The 23919-nt window shown below is 52.1% G+C and overlaps 1 protein-coding gene across 2 annotated transcripts in view; it reads left to right on the forward strand.

Annotated features, from left to right (window-relative positions):
• The window catches only part of Plekhm2 (pleckstrin homology and RUN domain containing M2), a 49412-nt gene extending 26821 nt beyond the window's left edge, over positions 1 to 22591 (forward strand). Inside the window, exons 2-20 of one of the 2 annotated variants that reach the window (XM_012948549.2) lie at positions 1693 to 1799; positions 2076 to 2185; positions 2714 to 2813; positions 3289 to 3376; positions 6529 to 6715; positions 8071 to 8130; positions 11274 to 11499; positions 15494 to 16330; positions 16501 to 16570; positions 16681 to 16771; positions 17055 to 17119; positions 17437 to 17525; positions 18119 to 18251; positions 18528 to 18718; positions 19084 to 19149; positions 20102 to 20261; positions 20541 to 20720; positions 20799 to 20915; positions 21592 to 22591. In XM_012948549.2, coding sequence (XP_012804003.2) covers positions 1693 to 1799; positions 2076 to 2185; positions 2714 to 2813; positions 3289 to 3376; positions 6529 to 6715; positions 8071 to 8130; positions 11274 to 11499; positions 15494 to 16330; positions 16501 to 16570; positions 16681 to 16771; positions 17055 to 17119; positions 17437 to 17525; positions 18119 to 18251; positions 18528 to 18718; positions 19084 to 19149; positions 20102 to 20261; positions 20541 to 20720; positions 20799 to 20915; positions 21592 to 21729 — 3015 coding nt within the window. In that variant the 3' untranslated portion in view covers positions 21730 to 22591. The remainder of the gene's footprint in view (positions 1 to 1692; positions 1800 to 2075; positions 2186 to 2713; positions 2814 to 3288; positions 3377 to 6528; positions 6716 to 8070; positions 8131 to 11273; positions 11500 to 15493; positions 16331 to 16500; positions 16571 to 16680; positions 16772 to 17054; positions 17120 to 17436; positions 17526 to 18118; positions 18252 to 18527; positions 18719 to 19083; positions 19150 to 20101; positions 20262 to 20540; positions 20721 to 20798; positions 20916 to 21591) is intronic. The other variant, XM_045149365.1, reaches the window with a different exon arrangement.
• The last annotated feature ends 1328 nt before the right edge of the window (positions 22592 to 23919 follow it).

The following is a 23919-nucleotide window of genomic DNA, read 5'->3' on the forward strand; positions in this document are numbered from 1 at the left end:
TCAATTCTCAAAGGTGGTAAAGCATTGCCTGGCATGCATAAGAGTGTAGGTTACATCCCCAAAACCATAAAACAAAAGAGGGCTGGAGAGATGGCTCAGCGGTTAAGCACTTGCCTCTGAAGTTTTAGGACCCTGGTTCGAGGCTCCATTCCCCATTACTCATGTAAGCCAGATGCACAAAGTGGCACATGCATCTGAAGTTTATTTGCAATGGCTGGAGGCCCTGATGCATCCATTCTCTCCCTCCCTCCCTCTCTCTCTCCCCTCTCCCTCCCTCCCTCCCTCCCACCCTCCCTCCCTCCCACCTTCTCTTTCTGTCCGTTGCTCTCAAATAAATTTTAATTAATTAATTTATTTATTTATTTGAGAGTGACAGACACAGAGAGAAAGACAGATATATCAAATAAATTTTAAAAAATAAAAATAAATAGAGAGGGGGCTGGAGAAATGGCTCAGCAGTTAAAGGAGCTTGCTTGCAAAGCCTGTTGGTCTGGGTTCAATTCCCTAGTGCCCATGTAAGCCAGCTGCACAAAAGTGGTGTATACATCTGAAGTTCATTGTATCATTTGCAGGTCCTTGTACACCCATATTCATTCTCTCTCTCTCTCTCTCCTTGCAAATTAGTAAAATTTGGAGAAAGAACTTGATGTCAGTATTGTAGGACTTTAGACTTTAGTGGGCAAGAGTGCCTTCAACCATCGCTGGGCAGTGGTTTGTGGGCTCATTCATCTCTGTGTCCCAGCTCAAGAAGCCTTTCCTCATTGTGTTCTGATGTCCCAGGACCTTGGAGGCGGACAGACCCAGCAGGACTGTGTTCTGTCCCCCACTAACCAGGCTGCTGGGCTTGCTCTGGGTCACGGAGAAGAGAGGCTATTTTTGTTGTGGGGTTGAATGGTTGGCCTCTCTCCCAGAGCACATGCTCACTGGTGTGATGGATGGGTCTCTGCACTGCTTCTAGACAACACTTGAGAACACAGTTGTCCTGAGAGCTTGACCCTGACACCGGTCCTCAGGGATCTGTGCTCTTTCCTTGTCTCTCCTTTTTTGTCACTGGAAAAGCAACCACCAAGCTAGGCTTCCTTGAAAGGGGTGCCCCCCCAACACCGTCACTGCCTATGTAGAACTCGTTTGAGTATCCAAGCTGTCTCGCCCTCACTTGACTGTTGAGTTTGCTCCCACTCATCAGCCTGGTGTGCTTGGGCTGCGGCTCATCTCCAAGTCTCTCTCTCTCTCTGTGTTAGCCAGTCTTGGGAACAGTGTCCTTCTTGGTGTGTGGCTTGACATGAGCCTGGCACAAAGGCAAACTCATGCCCATGTTAGCTTCTGGCAAGGCCATCAGAGCAGGTGACCGAGTCTCTCAGCTCTTAGCATGTGCAGGGGGCAGTGTTGCATGGGGCCATTGTGTTGGGCAGCTGTGTGTGTATGATACACACAGACAGGGCTGTGTGCATTATCAATGCAGATCTATACTGTGTGGGTCTTCCCTGAAGCCTAGAACGACCCCTGCACACACCTGGGTGGGCTGGAAATCCCTTACCAACACACAAGGCCTTCCGAGAGCCTCTGCCTCAGGAACTCCCAGCAGGATCCACACAGGACAGTGCAGTTTGGGACAGACTTTGTTGACCATCACAGTGCACCATCTGCTTATAGCTCTCCTCTTTATCTATGTTTTATTGTTATTTCTTTCAGCTGCAGAGCTATTTTGCTGCATGTGAAGATGAGACCCCTGCCATCCGGAACCATGACAAGGTCCTGCAACGCCTGTGTGAGCATCTGGACCACGCGTTGCTCTATGGGTAAGCACTGCGTGTTCACAGAACCAAGTGTGCCAGGCCATGTTGCCCTCCAGAGAGTGACCCTGGCCCTGTCTGCCTCAATCCTGTCCACTTACCAGAAGAGGTGTATCACTCAGGTGGGCTACAGAGTGTCTGTGGTGAGCCCAGTAAAGCAACGAGGCAGGCAGTTGGGGAAAGGATGGCGTGAAGGCACACCGGGTGCCTGTGGGGTCCACTGGCTGCAGCTGGTCAGAGCGGCTCTACCTAGACCTCAGTCCCGCTGTCCTGTCCTCACAGGTTGCAAGACCTGTCATCTGGCTACTGGGTGCTCGTGGTGCATTTCACCCGCAGAGAGGCCATCAGGCAGATTGAGGTGCTGCAGCACGTGGCCACCAACCTGGGACGCAGTGAGTAGAACCAGGGACACACAGGGAAGGGGCCAGCTGTGTTCTCCCTGTGCGGAACTTGAGGGTCATGTCCAGTCCAAGTCAGCCTGGGGAGGTTGTCTGTCTTGAAGTGTCTGATAGCAGTGAGGGTTAAAATGCCATCACCCTTCACAAAGCCTCTTTTCTCCCTGCATATGACAGTTTGTGGGCTTTCACTGCTGAGGTGAAGGAGATCATGGCAGAGAACCGAGCTGGGTTCCGGGGGGTCCAGGTCAAGTGCTTGGGGAGGAGTATGACTTTTCTGTCTGAGCCAGTGTCCGTTAGCCTGCAGGATCCTTGTTTGTATCTCAGAAACTCAGCTGAAGTGTGCTTTCTGTGCGTGCACTGCACTGTCTTGGGCTGTCCTGGCTGGTGCAGGCTAGACCTGAAGCTCCTGGACTGCTTGGTCCCTCACCTGCTCTTTCTTTCCTTTCCACTCTTGCTTGGCAGAGTAAAAAATACCATAGCCTGGCTGACCTTCCTCCAGGTTACTCCTGCCTTTATTTGCAGGCCGGGCCTGGCTATACCTGGCCCTCAATGAGAACTCCCTGGAGAGCTATCTGCGGCTGTTCCAGGAGAACCTGGCTCTGCTGCAGAAGTACTATGTCAGGTGAGTCACAGGCACCCTCTGTGTCAGAGGCCTGGCCTGGCATGGCATGCTTGGGACATGGCAATGCTGGTTGTTGTTGCTAGTGGGCTGGCTTTCTCGGGGAGCTCTGGGGTCCCACCTGGGCTCCTGTGAACAGTCTGATGTCTACCCAGGCCTTAGACTGACCAAGTGCCCAACCTTGGGCTTACCCTGCGCTAGGAGGTCCTGCAGAGACACAGTATTTATGGGAGCCAGCAGAGGCTGGCAAGCCTTGTGCTCTAGGCTCAGCTTTGTGGACGCAGGCAGACGCGTGTGCTGTGGCTCCAAACCCAGCCCAGAACACAGGCAGAAGGGAGTGGAGGCCGAATCAAGCTGGGTGCTATTCAGAGGGTGGGCTGGCACACATCCAATTTCAGTACCATTGACTTGCTGACGAGGTTGGGCCAAACTGGTAACCAGACCCAGAAGCCCCTGTGTTGGTTTTCCTGTCTCATAGGAACGCACTGGTGTGCAGCCATGACCACCTGACACTCTTCCTGACCTTGGTGTCTGGGCTGGAGTTCATTCGGTTTGACCTGGATCTGGTGAGACACCTTGGCTGTAGCCACAGGAGGGAGGGAGGGAGGGGAGGCGGGAGGAGGACTTCAGTTTGCAAGGCCGTCTGAAGCTGGTTAGGTATGGCTGAACTTGACAGTGCCTGTATGTTCAGGAAAGAGATGCCTTAGGGTCAGTGAGGTTGAGTCAAAGCAGGGCCTTTTTTTTCTCTTGGAAAGTATTTCCTGGTTCAGGTGCCACATTGCCAGGGGTCTCTCAACCTAGAAGGACTGGAATTTGGGGTTAGGACAGAAATGTCTGGGAGCAACAAGGCAAATACATCCCTGTTTCCTAGGATCCTGGCAGTGTTTTTGGTTCCATGCTTTCCCATCATGTTCCTTCAGCAACCCTCTGCAAAATCTCATGTTTCCCTCACAGCTACGCGCACTGCACTGTAGCCCTCATATCCATGGGGCATACCTTCCAAAACCCCAAAGGGATGTCTGAAACCCCAGATGGTACCAAACACCATACATGCTATGATTTTTCCTATGCATGTGTGCTTGTGATTTTAAAAAAAATGTAGGGCTGGAGAGATGGCTTAGCGGTTAAGCGCTTGCCTGTGAAGCCTAAGGACCCCGGTTCGAGGCTCGGTTCCCCAGGTCCCACGTTAGCCAGATGCACAAGGGGGTGCACGCATCTGGAGTTTGTTTGCAGAGCCTGGAAGTCCTGGCGCGCCCATTCTCTCTCTCTCCCTCTATCTGTTTTTCTCTCTGTCTGTCGCTCTCAAATAAATAAATAAATAAAAATTAAAAAAAAATGTATAAGGTAGCTGGGTGTGATGGTGCACACCTTTAATCCCAGCACTCGGGGAGGCAGAGGTAGGAGGATCACCATGAGTTCAAGGCCACCCTGAGACTACATAGTGAATTCCAGGTCAGCCTGAGCTAGAGTGAGACCCTAACTTTGGAGAAAAAAAAAAAAAAATATATATATATATATATATATAGAGAGAGAGAGAGAGAGAGAGAAGACACAGTAAGAGATAACAGTGATGGTAACATGGAATGATTATAACAACATGCTAAAATAAAAGTTCTTGGGGCCAGGTGTAGTGGCTCACGCCTTTAACCCCAGCACTCAGGAGACAAAGGTAGGAGAATCACCGTGAGTTCAAGGTCACCCTGAGATACTAGTGAATTCCAGGTCAGCCTGGGCTAGAGTGAGACTCTACCTTGAAAAACCAAAAAATAAAAAAATATATACAAATCAAAAAAAGTTCTTGGGGCACTGATATTATATATTTGTTGTAAAGAGAATTATAAGAGTTTTATTTTTCTGATATTAAAAGTTACTTAATAAGACTTGTTTCCATTTAAAAAAAAAGTTCTTGGGAACTGGGGAAATGGCTCAGTGGTTAAGGCATTTGCCTCCAAAGCCTAAGGACCCTAGTTTGATTCCCCAGTACTCATGTAAGCCAGATGCACAAGGGGGCACATGCATCTGGAGTTTGTTTGCAGTGGCTAGAAGCCCTGGCATGCCCATTATCTCTTTCTCTGTCTCAAATAAATACATAAAATGTTTTTTTTAAGTTCTTGAGGACCGCCATGAGTTCAAGGCCACCTTGAGACTACATAGTGAGTTCTAGGCCAGCCTGAGCTAGAATGAGACCCTACATTGAAAAATCAAAAAAAAAAAAAAAAAAGTTCTTGGGATTGGAGAGATGTCTCAATAATCAAGGCACTTGCCTGCAAAACCTAATGACCTGGGTTCAATTCCTCAGTACCCACATAAAGCCAGATCACAAAGTGGCATATGCATATAAAAAAAAAGTTCTGGGGCTGGAGAGATGGCTTAGCTGTTAAGTGCTTGCCTGTGAAGCCTAAGGACCATGGTTCAAGGCTCGATTCCCCAGGACCCATGTTGGCCAGATGCACAAGGGGTCGCACGCGTCTGTAGTTCGTTTGCAGTGGCTGGAGGCCCTGGTGCTCCCATTCTCCCTCTCTCTCTATCTGCCTTTCTCTCTGTGTCTGTTGCTCTCAAATAAATAAATAAGACTAAAAAAAAAGAATTAAAAAAAAGTTCTTTAAACTGGGCTTGGTGGCACATGCCAGCACTTGGGAGGCAGAGATAGGATCATCATGAGTTTGAGGCCACCCTGAGACTACTATACAGTTAATTTCAGGTCAGCCTATCCTGGGCTAGAGTGAGCCTCTACCTCAAAAAAGAAATAAAGCAAGCCGGGCGTGGTGGTGCACGCCTTTAATCCCAGCACCCAGGAGGCAGAGGTAGGAGAATTGCCGAGAGTTCGAGGCCACCCTGAGACTACATAGTTAATTCCAGGTCAGCCTGGACCAGAGTGAGACTCTACCTCGAAAAATCAAAAAAAAAAAAAAAAAAAAGAAAAGAAAAAAAAAGAAAGAAAAGAAAGCTTAAGAATTATTAGCTGGGCATGGTGGGTAATGCCTGTAATCCCAGCCCTGAGGAGGCCGAAGCAGGTGGGTCACTATAAGTTCAAGGCCAGCCTGGTCTGTATTATGAGTTCACAACAGACTGGGCTACAGAATGAGACCCTGTCTCAAACAGACAAGTAAGAAATGATCAGAGTTGCTTATTTACCCGAGCTGTGAGTAGCCAACCACAGAAAAGCAGCACTGCAGCTGCGGGAGATGATTGAACAGCTCCATGCTGACCTGAAGGAGGCGGTGAGCATCTTTTGGCCTTGGCTCATGAAGATGGGAATAGCCGCCCCATCCTAACCCAACCCTCTCCTGGCCTCACCCCAACAGTCTGGAAAGGGAACTTGGCAGTGGTAGAAACTGAAGAAAATGAGGAGTTCTGGTAGCCAAAGAAAGAAAGAGATCAAGGGAGTGTTGGAGGACATGGCTGAGTTTTGACCCTTCCTCCTTCTCTTCATCCCTTCTTTTCCTCCCTCCTTCCTTGTTTGACACTGCTGATGGAACCTAGGGCTTGGTATACTTGCTAGGCGAGGAGTCTGCTACTGAACCCTTTCATCTGTCAACCCTAAGTCATGGCTTTAGAACCATTTGCCTTACTGTTTTGAACAGTTACCTCTAAGCCCATTGCTTTCCACAGAAAGCGAGCGCTGGAGGGGTGGCAGATCTGTACCTCCCAGTCCTAGTTCTGAATCTCTGCAGCCTTGGCTTCCCACCCAGCATGTCCCACTCTGCTCTCTCCCTAGGATGCCCCTTACCTAGACCTGGCCCCCTACATGCCTGACTACTACAAGCCTCAGTACCTTCTGGACTTCGAGGACCGCCTTCCCAGCTCAGTCCATGGTTCGGACAGCCTGTCCCTCAACTCTTTCAACTCTGTCACCTCCACCAACCTGGAATGGGATGACAGTGCAATTGCCCCATCTAGTGAGGGTAAGTGGCCCCAGGGCAAAAGAAGCCAGGCCCTTTGGCCTATGAAGCTGCCTAAACCTGGCTTAGTGACATCTCTCTTGGTGGCGGAGATTTGCAATTGAACAGAGCTAACCATTTCCCAAATCTTCACTTCCTCAGAATCCCTGTGGTAGCTAAAAAATGGATTCCAGGCACACACACGGAAGGCAAAATAAGATGGCATGAACCTGAGCATACTTTTCTAGAAAGCTGTAGCCACATAGCCAGGGACAGTTTTCTGAGCAGGAAGGCTTAAGACAGTGGGCCCTGGAAACTTTTGTCTGAGGTTTCAGGGACAAGTGCAAGCTACCTGGGTAGGTCATCTCATTGCAGGTTGTAGGCAAAGAGGCTGAGCGAGTCCTGGAAGGAGCGAGAACCAGGCAGGTCCAGGTGGAAGGAGCCCTTGCAGGTAGTTCCGCCCAGTGCACCTGCTGGGGTATCTGGGATGGCCAAATCTGTGCTCCAGGATCTGAGGAAAGGCAGGCTGATCATCTTGTCTCAGTCTAACAGCTAACTAGAACAGCCTGGGTTTTCCTAAGCTTTAAGCTTTGGTGCTCATAAAACTGGTCAGTACCCCATTTCATGTCCTGGATGTGTTGATCTCATTTACTTGTGCCCACCTTACCTCCAGGGAAGGGGTCCAAGTATATATTTAATTCCGACCCCCTTCCCCAGACTCCTTAGAATTGCCTCAGCATTGAGAGCTTGACCTTTCTGCATTTCTGCTGTGCCATGGCCTAGGTGCCACCTTCAGACTTGCTACCAGTAAGATTTGCATTGAACAAGAGGGAAATGGCTTAAGAAGCAACCAGACCATCATGGATAGAGGTTCCCCCTGAGCCTAGCCACAGGGGAGGAGCTTGGAGAGAAGGAAGGCGAGGATTATAAAGCAAGTCTCGGCCCCAGGGAGCCCATATTCTGCTTGACCTGCTCCCATAGGCCACCGCCAAGCTGAGCAGCCAGACTCCTACTTAGTTTGTTTATTAAAGGAAATGGGGAGGCTGAGGCAGGAGCTGCACTGCAAGTTCAAGCTAGTGATGACATAGCAAGTTCTAGTTCAGGACTAGAGTGAGATTCTGTCTCAAATAAAAACAGTGGAGCCGAGTGTGGTGGTGCGTACCTTTAATCCCAACACTCAAGAGGCTGAGGTGAGATTGCTGTTTGAAACCAGCCTGGAGCTACAGAGTGAATTCCAGGGCTTAGAATGAGACCCTGCCTCAAAATAAAACAAAGTTCATTCCCTGCCTCTTGTTTTCTCCCCATGTCTCCCACCATTGCCCCTATCCTCCTTCCAGTGCCGTGTTTCTAATCTTCAGTTTTGTCCCTCGTTTTTATAGATTATGATTTTGGAGATGTGTTTCCAGCAGTGCCGTCTGTACCCAGCACAGACTGGGAAGGTGGGACAGAGTCCTCTGCGACCCTCTATTCCTGTTTTGCAATGTTTCCATGCCAAGCTTGCTGCATGTTTCAAAATCAGCTGCTGATTATTTATAATGTATAATAATGTCTGTGATCAAAGTAATGCCAAGTGTGGTGTTCTAACCGATGGAATTCTGCAATAGGAGAGAACTGGCCCTTTCACCCCATTTGAATCCCCTCTCCCAGGGCAGCACTCCCGCCTCTGTCCAGAGGCCTCTGGAGTCACTGACCGTTGTTGCAGGGACACCAGGTCACCTTCCTGATTCCAGTGCCAGTCCAGGTGTGCAAGGGACTGCGCATTTGCGGGGCACTAGTGGCCTGAGACAGCAGAGCAGACACTTTTCTAGAAAAGGGTGTTTGAAACACGGGCTGTAAGCTCCTGTGGGTCAGGTAAGCGCCCAGGAGAAAGCTGGGGTAGAGTCTTTCCAGCTGCTCCTCGTGGCTTCCTCCCAAGGTCCCAGTAAGGGAGCTGCCTAGTCACAGCCTACACTTCCTAGCAAGGTGTGTTTTGCAGTTTTAAGGCAGGTTTACCTCCCACACTGTTCACTGGGCAGCCGCAACATCTGGGTGTGTTTCTGCCCGGGACCCTCTGCTGAGTTGTTCAGAGTAATAAGGCAACCCCCTGGATTGCTGTGCTTGCTACTCAGAACAGAAGCTCTGGCCGGGCGTGGTGGCGCACGCCTTTAATCCCAGCACTCGGGAGGCAGAGGTAGGAGGATCGCAGTGAGTTCGAGGCCACCCTGAAACATTCTAACCCAGCCTGAGCTGGTGAGACTTTACCTCAAAAAACAAAAACAAAAACAAAAGAGCTCTGTTTGATGAAGTTAGTGTTTCCTCCTCAAATCGGAGGCCATCCCAGACCCGCTTTCTAAAGAGCTCCTGCTCTGGAAGCCCCTATGCCTGGGAGGCTCGTCCTGAGGATGAGGAGAGGTGGCCCCCAGCATCACTGGCGACAGGACCTCTGCAGTGGGTCACAGTTGATTGTTCCCAAGAGAAATGAGCGGGCTTGGGCATGAGGGAATGAAGGATAGCATTGACAGAGATAATTATGTCACTCGGGCAACAGAGTAACACCAAAGGGTCCTGTAGTGACATCCAGAATTCCATCAAGTACCATTTCTCCTCAGCCTCTCCTGCAGCACAATGTCGGGCATCGGTTTCCACCCCCCCCCCCAAACTAACCACTAATCCTTCCTGACATGTCTGTTTTAGTCACTTGACAAGTAGGGACTGACCTTCCTCTGCAGCCCTTCAGAGCTCCCTGTGGCCCAAGAACTAACAGCCCAGTTGCAATACTTGCTCAGGCCAGGCTGGACCCCAGGCAAGGTGAGATTCACCTCAGCCGTGACCTCCCGCCTTCCAAGTCCTTTGAGCACCGAAGAATTCCCCGGCCTGCTGAGAAAGCTCACCTGGGAGAGACTGTTTTCTCCTTCGGCTTGTAGGAAAGCAGGACTTCGGGGTAGTTCTAAACTTGGGGTGGGGTGGGGCAGGGCTATTCTGAGGTCTTTGGCTTCTTTACAGAACAGGTGGGCACCCAGCCTCGTCTGCGAGTGCCCATCCCAAGAATAGCAGCAAGTGCTGCGGGCAAGCAGAGAGCTGGGAAACCTCTGTGGAGCCAGAGGCAGAGCCAGGCCTCACTCCCAAGAAAACAGAAGCATCTCATAGGTCTCTAGTATATTTCTGGCAGATCCACAGTTTCTTCCTTCCCTATCCCCTTGTCAGAAGATAGTAACCTGCTGGGTGTAATAGTATATGCCTATAATCCCAGAATTACCTTGAGTTCCAGGCCAACCAGAGCTACCCGGTGAGACCCTAAAGCTGGGTGCAGTGGTGCACGCCTTTAATCCCAGCACTCAGGAGGCAGAGAAAGGAGTTTGAGGCTAGTCTGGGACTACAGAGTGAATCTCAGGTCAGCCTGGACTAGAATGAGACTCTGCTGCTGGTTTCTGAGATCCACTAAGAAGTTGCTAGCATGTAGAACCTTCCAGTAGAGTTGAAGGGAGTATGTTCCTACCCTTCTGTGCAAATAATGGCCAGCAAGATGTGCACACCCCAGCAACAGAATGGTTTGTGTCTCTCACCATTAACTCTCATCCAGGGAGCTCCACCAGCTGGCCCTGGGCCTCTGCTTGGGCCACATAAATGGCCTGACTACTTACCACTGTAGTGCTCTGTGCCTGCTCCAGCTAGTTGGGATGAAGGGCGCTGGAGGAGGCCCATTAGATCTGTCCCTCTCTGGAGGGGCAGCACCATTCCCTACCTCATCCCAGGGGGAGCCATTAGTGAGTGTGTGACTCAGGTCATCTTTGTCATATGGACAGGCACATAGAAGGGAGGGAAGGGGGGAACAGCAAGCTATGGTTTGAGTGAAGTGCATCTCAGCAACACCCTAAAGTGGTGTCTGATTATCCCCCCAGGAGTGGCTGGTAGATTTGCGGGAGAGAAGCTGGCATCCTCTGAAGGGCCTGCAAGGGGTCTGTGGGGGCAGCCTCATGCATCTTCCCCTGTGCCTCTCATCTGGTCCCTGTTCTGTCAGTGTTTGCTCGACTAAATCCTGCTGCCCCTCTCCTGAGGCCTGCTACTTTGGGCTCCCCATCCTACCCTCCTCCCCATTTTTCTCTGATCTCTCTGTTTTCACTTCCTTTATGTTCCCTGTTGTCTGCAGGGGCCCTTCAGAGGACTTGGGGTATCATTCAGCATGGGGGATGGTGCTGAGGGGTTGCTAGGTAACCCCTATCCTTGACAAGAGAGGGTTGCAGTTATCCCAGGAGATAGGCAGTCTGTCTCCTCTTTGGAGTCCCAGCCATCCTGTAAGGCATCAAAGTCACCCTGCTTCAGGGATTAAGCCTAGAAGCTGTTTCACTTTGAGACCCTTAACATGAACTTGGCCAAACTGTTGTGAGTTCTAAAGGCTCCTGGCAGTAGTGAAGACAGTGTCCCTGTCAAGTTGATCCTAAAGCTCAAATCCTACAACCTGCTCGGTTGGGGCTTCTGCTCTTGAAATACCCTGGTCAGCCTTCCCTGGGAAGAACTCACCTGCCACCCCTAAGAGCAAGCATCTTCTGGGACCTAGCTGGTGCCTAACAAGTTATCTGTCTCTCCTGTCTTCTCCTCTTCCCAGATGGAGACCTCACAGACACAGTCAGTGGCCCCCGCTCCACTGCCTCGGACTTGACCAGCAGCCAGGCATCTACCAAGAGCCCTGCCCAGCGCCACAACCCCTTCAACGAGGATCAGGCCGAGACAGTGTCCTCTGACGCCATCTCTAAGCACACCATCTCTCAGGAGAACGGGGAGGACCAGACCCTGGCCCTGCCTGATGCCTGCACAGAGCTCGAGGTCATCAGGTCAGCAGGGAGGGCCTGGGAAGATGGGCAAGCATTCTGGTGCCCAGTATCCATGTCTAGCCTTGTTGTATAGTCCAGGGCTGCCAGCAACTGCCCTGAGGGCAGGGGAGCATCTTCTCTGCCATGCAGATTTAGCCCTTCCCTACCCTCACAGGAATCAGAAGGCCTGTCGTCCTCAGGCTGCCACCATGACCAGGTTCAGAGACAGGTGGCAGGAAGAGCAGGCCAGCACCCGAAGCTCTGGGGAAGGGAAGGCCTTCTTCCTGTAGCTTCACGTGGCAGGGTGGAGGAAGAACTCTCCAGGATCACTTCTGTGAAGGCACTGGTCCCATTCAGGAGGGCTACACCCTCAGGACCTCCCACAGACCCTCTCCTAGTACCATCACATAAGGGTGAGCGTCCCAGCACATGAACTCAGGGACACACCATCTAGTCTGGAACAAGGCCCAAGCCTGAGGGGCTTGGTATACACAGTGGCCATAGCTGGCTCCTGGGTCATGCCTATCCTGTAGGGGCATTTTGTCTGGTCCATCTAGGACCACAAACTCCTTTGTGTTTGACTTCCTCCCAAAGGAATTTGTTTTTTATTTGTTTTGTTGTATTGAGACAAGGTTTCACTATGTAGCCTAGCTTAGCTATGAACTCCTGATTCTCCTGCCTTAGCCTCCCAGCACTGGAATGTTAGGCATGTGCTACCACATCAAGCTTCCAAGGAAATTCTTGGAAGTCAGGGTGACGTTTCTGAGATGTTGCCTGCAGAGATGGCTTAGCAGTTAAGGTGCTTGCCTGCGAAGCCAAGGGACCCAGGACCCACATAAGCCAGATACACAAGGTAGCACATGTGTCTGGAGTTCGTTTTCAGTGGCTAGGGGCTCTAGTGTGCCCGTTCTATTGACCTCTCACCCTCTTTCTCTCTCTCTCACAAATAAATAAATAAAATATTTTTAAACAAAAGTTTTGAGGTGTTTCTAGTTCTCGTTCAGCCAGGGAAGAAAAGCATCTTTGTCACGTAGACAAAGATATAGAAAGAGAGAAAGGGAGGGGGTAGGTGATTTGGAGACTTGTAGAGCCTTTTTGGCTTCCTGACCTCCCCTGGGGCCCTGCTTAGAGAACCCTCCACATTAAATGACAAGAGAAGCCCCAGAGGCCTGTTACATCTACTGGCCTGAGGCAGGTGCATTGCTCCTAGGGTCTAGAGCCAGTGCACATACATACAATGGTTAAAAAAAACCAAAAACTTCAGTGGTTCAGACCTGGGTGGCTCAGCCAGGCCACCTTGGTTCCAGCCAACTTGGAAACCAAAGAATGTGGCCAGGGCTCTGATGCATGTCTGGGTGATTTGTTCTTGAAGACACCTAATGGGAAATGGGGTTATTCCATGTTCTAAGGGGGAGAGTTGAGTGTACATGGCGATTGATTTAACCATGGCCTGCTTTTGTTGACTAGATAGGCACAGCTAGCCTAGTTATATTTTGTTTGTTCATATATTTTTAAATATTTTTGAGAAGCCAGGTGTGGTGGTTCATGCCTTTAATCCCAGCACTTGGGAGGCAGAGGTAGGTGTATTGCTGTGAGTTCAAGACCATCCTGAGACTACATAGTGAATTCCAGGTCAGCCTGGACTAGAGACTAGAGTAAGACCCTGCCTCGAAAAACAAAAAACAAACAAACAAGCAAAAAATTGAGACAGTCTTGCTATGTAGCCCTGGATGGCCTAGAACTCATATAGACCAGGCAGGGCCTCCAACCACTGCAATCCTACCTCTGCCTCCCAAGTGTTAACACTACTGGCATGCTTGGCTTAGTTCAGTTTTTTTCCCCCCAAATAGTATTTATTTGAGAGAGAAAGACAGACTGAACAGTGAGAGAGAGAGAGAGTATGGGTACACCAAGGCCTCTTGCTACTGCAAACAAACTCCAGATGCATGTGCCACTTTGTGTGCCTGGCTTTACATGGGTACTGGGGAGTTGAACCCAGGCCAGCAGGCTTTGCAAGCAAGGCATCTTTAACCGCTGAGCCATCTCCCCAGCACCTCATTATGGTTTTTTAAATGTGTGTGTGTGTATTTTTTTTTTTTAGTTTTTCAAGGTAAGGTCTTACTCTAGCCCAGGCTGGCCTCAAACTCACAGCAATTCTCTTCCCTCACCTTCCTAGCACTAGGATTAAAGGCGTGCACCACCATTGCCTGGCCAACATTATATTTAAAAAAATATTTTACTTAGGGCTGGAGAGATGGTTTAGCAGTTAAGGTGTTTGCCTGCAAAGCCAAAGGACCCGGGTTCAACTCCCCAGGACCCACGTAAGCCAGATGCACAAGGGGACACATGCTTCTGGAGTTTGTTTGCAGTGGCTAGAGGCCCCGGCATGCTCATTCCCTATCTGCCTCATTCTCTCTTCTCTCTTTCTCTCAAATAAATAAATGAAAAAATTAAAAAAAAAATAATTCATTTAACCAGTAGTGGTGGCTCACACCTTTAATCCCAGCACTTAGGTAGAGGTAGTAGGATTGCTGTGAGTTCAAGGCCACCCTGAGACTACAGCATGAATTCCAGGTCAGCCTGGGCTAGAGTGATAGAATGAGACCCTACCTTGGAAAACAACACACACACACACACACACACACACACACATTATTATTATTATTATTATTATTATTATTATTTTTATTTTTATTTTTTTTTATTTATTTATTTTTTTACTTATTTGAGAGAGAGAATATGGGCACGCCAGGGCCTGTAACCACTGCAAATGAAATCCAGACATAGCCAGGCGTGGTGGCACATACCTTTAATCCCAGCACTTGGGAGGCAGAGGTAGGAGGATCGCTCTGAATTTGAGGCCACCCTGAAACTACATAGTGAGTTCCAGGTCAGCCTGGGCTAGAGCAAGATCCCACCTCAAAAAACCAAAAGAAAAAAAATATTCAGACACATGCACCACCTTGTGCATCTGGCTTATATGGGTACTAGGGAATTGAGCCTGGGTCCTTAGGGTACTTGCCTGCAAAGCCTAACTACTAAGCCATCTCTCTAGCCCAACAACACTTATTTTATTTATTTATTAGAAAAAGAGAGTGTGTGCATCAGGACCTCCAGCCACTACAGACCAACTCCAGACACATGCACACCTTGTTCATCTGGCTTATGTGGATTCTGGAGAATAGAACCTGGGACCCTCACACTTTGCAGACAAGCACCTTAACCTCTAAGCCATCTCTCCAGCCCATATTTATATATATATTTTTTGTTTTTCAAGATAGGGTCTCACTCTAGCCCAGGCTGACCTGGAATTCACTCTGTATTCTCAGGGTGCCCTCGAACTCACAGCAATCCTCCTAACACCACCTCCCTGAGTGCTGGGATTAAAGGTGTGTGCTACCACACCCGGCTTCACATTTATATTAAAAAAATTTTGTATAATTTGTTAACAGAGAGAGTAAGAGACAGAGTATGTGTAAATGAGTGCCTTTAACTGCTAAACCATCTCTCCACCCACACTTATTTATTCATTTGACACTTACACAGAGAATGTGCATGCCAGGGCCTCCTGACACTGCAAACAAACTCCAGATGCATATGCCTCTTGTTTGGGTATGAGAATTGAACCCAGGCGATCAGGCTTTGCAAGCAAGCACCTTTTTTTTTTTTTTTTTTTGAGACGGCCTGACTGTGTAGTCCAGTCTGGCTTCAAGGTCACAATTCTCCTACCTTAGCCTCCTGAGAACTAAGATGTTAGGCATATACCCCCCCCCCCCACCATGCCCAGCTAGTTTGTAGAGGGGCCTGCCCAAGGTTCATCCATGCCTCTCATGTGCTGTCCCCAGCCTGCCCCTCCCCCATACTCCATCTGACCAGAGTTGATAGATACATCAGGGCCTGGCCTCTTGCCTCACACTATCTAGGACCTAGGGATGCTGGCTCTGCCCTCAGGGGTCACGCATCCAGGGTCACCTCAGTGGGGTTTGTAGGTGTTAACTTCCTTGCTATTACACAGGGTCACCAAGAAGAAGAAAACTGGCAAGAAGAAGAAGAGCAGATCGGATGAAGAGGCCAGCCCACTTCACCCGGCCCCCAGTGCTCAGAAATTTGCCAGGCAGGGAGAAGGAGACAGCCTCGTTGGCAGCCCAGGCCTGGGGCGGGACTCACCAGACACCACCCTCCCCTCCCCTCAGGATCAAGGCCAGGGGCCCAGCAGCACGGCCGAGAGCAGTGAACATTCAGAGCTGAGCCAGATGGGCTTGCTCATCCCCGAAATGAAGGACACCTCCATGCAGTGCGTGGGACAGCCCCTGCGCAAGGTCATTGACCAGCTCAACGGGCAGCTGGACCCCAGCACCTGGAGCGCCCATACCAAGCCCCCTGACCAGCCCTTTCGGACCAGCTCTCCCGGGGAGGCCCCGGAGAAGCCGCCACTTTGCGACTTTAGTGAAGGGCTTCCAGCCCCAATGGACTTCTACCGCTTTACCGTCGAGAGTCCAGGCACTGTTACATCAGGTGGCAGCCACCATGACCTTGCAGGGCCTGGCCAACCGCTGCATGTTTCTGGTAGCCCTACGGCTGCTAGCCAAGAAGAAGAGGGAGGAAGAGGAGAGGGACAGGCACCTCGGCCCCTAGAGGACGCACTGGGGGAGGTTCAGGAGCCAGAACCCCAAGAACTGGGTGCCCCCTTGCCACTGGTCAGCGAGGAGCCTGTGCCTCAGCCTGAGACCCAGCAGACTCTCTGCCAACTCAAGCAAGACCAGTCTAGCCCATGTCTGAGCAGCGCCGAGGACTCTGGAGTGGACGAGGGCCAGGGGAGCCCTTCGGAGATGTCACACCCCTCAGAGTTCAGGTGAGCGCTGTCTGTACCTGGCCACCTGGTGAGGGACTCTTCCAGTCCCTGAAGCATGGTGCGCAGGCCTGCCTTGCCAGTAAATGAAAGCTGCCTCCTGGAGTTGGGAACTGGAAAGGGGTGTGATCTCCCCTGCCTGACCCGTGGGCCCTCGCTTGTCCCTGTCACAGAGTAGACAACAATCACCTACTCCTGCTGATGCTCCATGTCTTCCGGGAAAACGAAGAGCAGTTGTTCAAAGTAAGTCCCAGGCCTCAGGGACCAAAGCCTGGTCAGGGTGGACCACCAGCCGCCTTCAGCGTGCTGGCCTGGGACGGCCGCACCTGACTGCTGTGCGCTTTGGCCCTCAGATGATCCGGATGAGCACCGGGCACATGGAGGGCAACCTGCAGCTGCTGTACGTGCTGCTCACAGACTGCTATGTCTACCTGCTCCGGAAAGGTGCTTGCCACCTGCCCCAGGCCACAGTGGGGTTGGGCATGAGCCCCCTTCTCCCCAGCTTCCCCTGCTGTGGGCATGTAGTAATGACAGTGTGCCCCAGGCAAGTGTTGCAAGCTGGGCCTGGGGCCTGCCTCCATGAACACCCATGTCATTGTGCTCCTGTCACTTCAGACTGCAGGGCAAGGAGGGTTCTTTCTGCAAGGGAGCTGGGTCCTAGGAAATGGGGTGGGGTTGGGAGACAGTGCCCAGCTGGAGTAAGAGGTATTGGGGTCTCCTCTCTCAGGGGCCACAGAGAAGCCATACCTGGTGGAAGAGGCCGTTTCTTACAGTGAACTTGACTATGTGTCGGTGAGTGCAGGCTCCACAATTGGTGTACAGGGCTTCTCAGGCTGCCCATGCCTAGACAAGGTCCATCCTGGGGATGGGTGCCAACATAACTCACACAGCCCTCATATTGCACTGGGATGAGAGCCAGCTAGGAGGAAGCCCCTTCCAGTATCAGATTTCTGCCCATCTCCCCTAACCCATGCCAGGCCCTAGACCTCAGAGGCCTTGCTGTGGTGACCCCAGGGTAGGCTTTCTCCTTCCCCAGTCCTAGCCACTCCAGTCTGGCCACTTCACATCTGTTGCCAGACACTGACCAAGTCCTGTGTGGTTTCTGGCAGGTTGGCCTCGACCAACAGACAGTAAAGCTGGTGTGCACCAACCGCAGGAAGCAGTTTCTCCTGGACACCGCTGACATGGGCCTAGCTGAGTGAGTATCAGTTCCTGCCCCTCGCAGCTGTCTCTTCCCTGGCTGGAGTGGGGGCTTTGGGAAGCAGAAAACAGCCTTCTGGAGCCTGCAGTCTGGCCAGAAGGAAGAAAATGGACAGTCATTGACCAATCGACTCCCGTGTCAGCCCAGGTGACCTCAGCCCCTCTTGACCCAGAGAGGAAGGGGCTGATGTTGAGGGGTCCAGTGGGAGAGAAGAACCAGAGCCGTACCACAGGCTGGGGCCTTGAAATACTCACATGTGAACGTTATATGTGATGAAGTCAGGTTGTCATACTGCCATGCCATATTTACATCAAAATAACATGTGATGAGGTCATATCTGTACTGACTGGATCCCCAAGTCCACCTAGCCAGCATCTTGTCCACTCTTCGCTGGCGCGATCTAGGCCCCATGGCCATTAGGAATGGTCAGGCCTTTTCTGTTCACCAGTCAGTGACTACCACATCACTACCCCTGTGCCATGCTGCTTCCAGTCCCCCACGCAGCCACCCCTGTGACCCCTCTCTAGGCCAAACCCCTTCTCACTGAAGGGCTGTTCCCAGTGTGACAGCAAACCTCGCTCCCTGCACAGGTTCTTCTTGGTCTCTCTGAAGTCGGCCATGATCAGAGGTTGTCGAGAACCACCCTACCCCAGCATCCTAACTGATGCCACCATGGAGAAGCTGGCGCTGGCAAAATTTGTGGCCCAGGAATCCAAGTGTGAGGTCAGCAGCTGGGGAGGAAATGGGTGAAGCAGCACTGGTGGTCTGTCTTGGTTTAAGACTAAATGGTGAAAATGGTATGTTTCGTGTTTATAGTCACCCACCTGAGAAGCACTGTCCTCTGGACACTGTCCTCTTGCCTACTTGGATGTGTCCTCTGTTAAAACACTTTGCCCTCGCGGTGGCTGCTCCCAGTGCTAAGCTGTGGGTGAACTGAGTCCTGGCCCAGCTACCAGCTTGGTCAAGGCCTCAGCGCTTTGTCCATTGTGCCCACCCCAGGCTTCTACTGTGACTGTGCACTTTTATGGGCTCGTGCATTGGGAAGACCCCATGGATGAGGCCCTGGGCCCCGCCCCCTGCCAGTGCTCACCCCCTGAAGGCACCAACACCAAAGAAGGCATGTTGCACTACAAGGCAGGCACCTCCTACCTGGGCAAGGAGCACTGGAAAATTTGCTTCGTGGTACTCAGGTGGGAGCCCCAGCAGCCTCTGGCTAAGAACCAAGGAGGGGTATACACTATCAGCTCCCCGTGAGGAAAGCCCCCCATGCCATCAATGGGGGGTCTAGGGACAACCAGAGCATCTCTGGACAGCCAGCTATCTCTGGACCCCAAGATTCCCAAATGCTGGGGGTGAGGACATGCGCTGGCCGCTGATGGGCCTTCAGCTACGCTGCTCAGGCCAGCCGGGGGCAGATGCTCCCGCTGCGCTCAGTCCTTCCTCACACATCTGTCCATAGGAAGTGGGCTCCTGGCTTCCTTTGTCTTTGGGGTTTGTGGGGGGTTGCTGGGATCTTCCTTCGCTAGCCCTCACCCCACTTCTTGTACCTCTGTAGCAATGGGATCCTCTACCAGTATCCTGACCGCACTGATGTCATCCCTCTACTGTCAGTGAACATGGGGTGAGTGTCCCGGAAGAGAGGTGCTGAGCTGTGTCACTGCTGGATGTCCTGCCTGGAGGTTAGGGCTCTGGCTAAATCTGAGGTTCAGAGCACCTGCTTCCCTGTCTATGGTGCTGTCCCCTGACCAGCTGCCCTGACTGGTGCTGTGAGGCGTGCAGGTTTGGGCTGTGAGGAGCTGTAGAGGGAAGATGGGAGGAAGCAGCACTGCCTGCCTGCAGAGGGTCAGTCTGTTGGGGCTGGGGAGGTGGACAGGAGGAAGTTGAAGGAGTAGGCACCTGTTTTGAGCAGAAGTAAGCAGCTTTGCATCCTCTGGAGTTCTAGAGGGCAGTTCTGGAGATTAAAAGTTGTTAAATAACCAAGAGTAGTGGTTCATGATTGTCATTTCGTCACTTGAGAGAGGGGGCAGGAAGTCCAAGATCAGAAGTTCAAGGTCTTTATTGGCTACATGACAAGTTCAAGACTAGTCTGGACTATATGAGACCTTGTCTCAAAAAAAGAAAAAGTTGTCAGGCTGGAGAGATTCCTTAGCGGTTAAGGCACTTGCCTTGAAGCCAAAGGACTGACGTTCAACACCCCAGATCTCACATAAGCCAGATGCACAAGGTGGCACACGCGATGGCACGCGCGTCTGGAGTTCAATTTTGGCGGCTGAGGCCCTGGCATGCCAATTCTCTCTCTCTCTCTCTCTCTCTCTCTCTCTCTCTCTCTCTCTCTCGTTCTCTCGCTCTCATGATAAAGCTCGCTTGCTCTCATAAAATAAATGCAAAATTTTTTACACAGAAAGGCTAGGCTGCTGAGCATCTGTAAACCCCTGAGAGCCAGAGGGGTGTCTTAACCCTGGTCCCAGGCTGTGGGGCAGGTTCAATTCCCATGTCTCCAGCCAACCCCAGGGGCTCCCACTCCAGCCACCCTTGCCTCCTTGCTCCTGTTTCATCCAACTCCTCTGGCCCAGGGGAGAGCAGTGCGGTGGCTGCCGGAGATCCAATACCACGGATCGGCCCCACGCCTTCCAGGTCATTCTCTCCGATCGGCCGTGCCTGGAGCTGAGTGCCGACAGCGAGGCCGAGATGGCCGACTGGATGCAGCACCTCTGCCAGGCCGTATCCAAAGGGGTGAGTCCCTCTGCCTCCACTGCCCATCTAGCTCGGCTCTGCCCAAGACCCCCAGGGTCCCACATCAGACAGAACAGCCTAGGAGGACCAAGATGAGGGACCCTGGGAGATAGCCCAGAAATAGATGCTGAAGTACAGGGCAAGTGATGGCCTGGACCACTTTCCCCTCCCGTTCCCTACCTACACAGCTGAGGTGGGCACAGGCTGTGGACCCCTGGGAAGAGGGAAGTCCTGATGCAGGCGACCTTGGATAAATAGCCTGCCTCTGCCAATGTCCAGGTCATCCCCCAGGGGGTGGCTCCCAGCCCCTGCATCCCCTGCTGCCTGGTCATCACCGAGGACCGCCTCTTCACGTGCCATGAGGATTGTCAGACCAGCTTCTTCCGTTCCCTGGGCACAGCCAGGTTGGCCGACATCAGCGCTGTCTCCTCCGAGCCGGGCAAGGAGTACTGTGTCCTGGTGAGCTGGATGAGGGTGAGGACGCAGGCCCTGCTGAAGGAAAGCGGTGCCTGCTCACCTCATGGCAACTGTCCCTAGGAATTCTCCCAGGATAGCCCACAGCTGCCTCCACCCTGGGTCATCTACCTGAGTTGCACTTCTGAACTGGACCGGTTCCTGGCTGCCTTGAGCTGTGGCTGGAAAGCCATCTACCAGGTACGTAGCTGCTCTTGAGACCTGGCCTATCCTGGCTTGGAGATAGCAGCCTTCCAACAGCTCTGGGACAGATACAGAAAACTAGGGCCATGCTGGGCATGGTGGCACATGCCTTTAAACCCAGCACTTGAGAAGTAGAGGTAGGAGGATCACCCACAAGTTCAAGGCCACCCTGAGACGACATAGTGAATTCCAGGTCAGTCTGGGCTAGAGTGAGACCCTACCTCGAAAAACAAAAACAAACAAACAAACAACAACAACAACAAAAAAAACCCTAGGGCCAAAGGGAAGAGACCTGACTTCAAGAGTCTGTCAAGGTGGAACATCATACCAAGCGCTGTTATTTAGCCACTGAGTCAGGGCCTGGAGCTGTACTGAATGGGGACATGAGACTCATAGTCTCTTCTTTGTCCTGGGTCCTACCAGAGCCCTGGAGAGGTAGAGTTTTGAGCACAGCAGCCTGCTCTGGGCAAGCCTGAGGTGGAGAGCAGTCAGGACAGACCACAGTGAACGCTGAGTGGGTCTGACAGCGAGGCTCTGGGGGCACGGGTCAGTATGCAAAACAGGAGGGCTCTAGCAACGTGAAAGGTGCTTCCAGAAGGAAGGAGCCTGATGGGGTCCCCTGTGGCCTCTGGCAAACAGGCTGCAGCTCTCAGGTTCCCTGCTTGCCCCACAGGTGGATCTCCCATACAAGGTCATCCACGAAGCCTCCAACAAGCAGAAGTTTGAAGACGCCTTGAGCCTCATCCACAGCGCCTGGCAGCGGAGCGACAGCCTCTGCCGTGGCAGAGCGTCCCGGGACCCCTGGTGCTAAGGCGCTGCTGGGTGGCTTTCCAGGTGGGGCAGAACAGGAAGGCAGGCTGACCAGCAGGCACACTGCTGGGTGTCACCATGCTGCTTAGGAGCCAGCCCTCTCCTGCCGCAAGGTAGCAGAGGCCCTAGTGAAGCTACAGACAAGGTCTCTCCATTCCAGGGATCCAGAGTAGGTGCCCAGCACCCCTGGTATCCTGTCCAGCTGGTAGTGACTGGAGGTCACTGGGGGCAGAAGGTCTGAGCCCTGTGGGCTCTGCAGACACACAGTGTCCTCCCGGGCCACCTCCTGTCCTTGCCATCTGCTGACGGTGGCCACGAAAATAGCTTCCATCTAAGGGAGAGCACAGGGACCTGGAGGCAGAGCCCCCTCTTCCTCTCCTGGGACAGGGGCCTGGGCAGAGGCTCAGAGCCCCCGTGGGTCCTGAGCGCCCAGCCACCCTTGTTCATTTTGGAACACTCTCCCAGCTGTGTAGGGATAGCGGGAGCACGAGCCATCTGCACACTTCCTCCTCACGCATCCACCCCACCCACGCCACGCACAGCCCAGCCCAGCCGCCTGCCTCGCACAGCCAGGGCCCAGCTGGCACCTCCTCATGGTTGCTAGGAGGCCCTGCATGCCCACGGGCCAGGCCCTTCCTCTCCCCCAAACCCAGCAGAGCTCACAGGACCAGGGATCCTTTTGCCATCAGCAGAGGGAGAGGCTGGGAGAGGAGCAGGCCCACAGCCTGTAGCCACCTTGACCTCTGACTAACCCTGCTTGGCTGGGGCTGGCCCTTCCTGAGTGCTTTGTCAGAGCCCTGGTGGGAAAGGCTCAGGTGGTTTGGGTTTTGTTTTTAAGAATAAAATAGATATGTTATATTGCTGCAAGTTGTCACTGGCCCTTTTTGAGCACGCTCCCTCCCACTGCAGGCGTCCCCATCACCTGCTCTGAGCCAAGCACGTCACTCCTGCACATGGACCCGTCCAGCATCAGCTGCCTCCATGGTGCCCACGCCCTGGAGGCCTCAGGACCTGGGAGGTCGTGGCCTTACCTTCCCTTCCTACACTACAGCCAGGAGAAGGGACCTGGTGGCCAAATCCTCTTGGAAAGTGACTAGAACCACAAGTTCATTACTCACTCAGTGATCCTTACTCTTCCATCCCATCCCACCCAGGGACCCCACAATCTTGGAGTGGATGGAGCAACAGGAATCGGGGACAGTGGAGGATGTGGGGGGGCACTACCTCAGTATGCTCTTCCCATATGAATCTCCCAAAGGCCCTTCTGAAGTAAGGCTCAGCCATCCAGTACCCTTCACCCGCAGCATTGCCCTGCACCGTTCAGCTCCCTAAGGTTAAATACAGTTTGCAAATATGAAGTGGGAAATTCCAAAAATAAGCAATTCCTAAATTGTAAACTGGGCACTACTCTGAGCAGCATGATGAAATCACCCAGGCGTGATTCATCCTTGTGCCCAGCATAGCCGTGTGGCATACACTGCCGGCCCATTGCTCCCTTGCTCGCCACCTTGGCTTTAGATTGACTGGTGGCGTAGCAGCATGTATGTTAGGGGCCCCTCATTTTACTGAAGCCAAAGAGCAATGCTGAAATTTGGGTGCACCACGGCAGCTTTAAATGCTTCCTTTCATGAAGAGATGTACGTTCTCCACGTAGACAAAATAACAATAATAATCATGCTGGTAGCTAGTGAAAGGGGCTTGCTGGCAAACCCTGCCAGCCCAGAGTTTGATTCCCAAGTCGCCCACCCACATAAATCCATATTTGTAGTGGCAAGAGACCCTGGCATTCCCAAACACACACAAATTAAGTTTAAAAAATCATGCTAGGCTGAGCCGGGAGTGGTGGCACATGCCTTTAATCCCAGCACTCGGGAGGCTGAGGTAGGAGGATTGCTGTGAGTTCGAGGACACCCTGAGACTACATAGTGAATTCCAGGTCAGCCTGGGCTAAAGTGAGACCCTACCTAAAAAAAAAAAAACAAACCGTTAGGCTGGAGAAATGGCTTAACAGTTAAGGCGCTTTCCTGCAAAGCCAAAGGACCCAGGTTAAATTCCCCAGGACACACATAAGCCAGATGCACCAGGTGGTGCATGTGTCTGGAGTTCATTTGCAGTGGCTGAAAGCCCTGGCATGCCCATGTTTTTTCTTCCTTCCTTCCTTCCTTCCTTCCTTCCTTTCTTTCTCTTTCCT

This window comes from Jaculus jaculus, chromosome 5 (genome assembly GCF_020740685.1).
Source record: "Jaculus jaculus isolate mJacJac1 chromosome 5, mJacJac1.mat.Y.cur, whole genome shotgun sequence".
NCBI lineage: Eukaryota > Metazoa > Chordata > Mammalia > Rodentia > Dipodidae > Jaculus > Jaculus jaculus.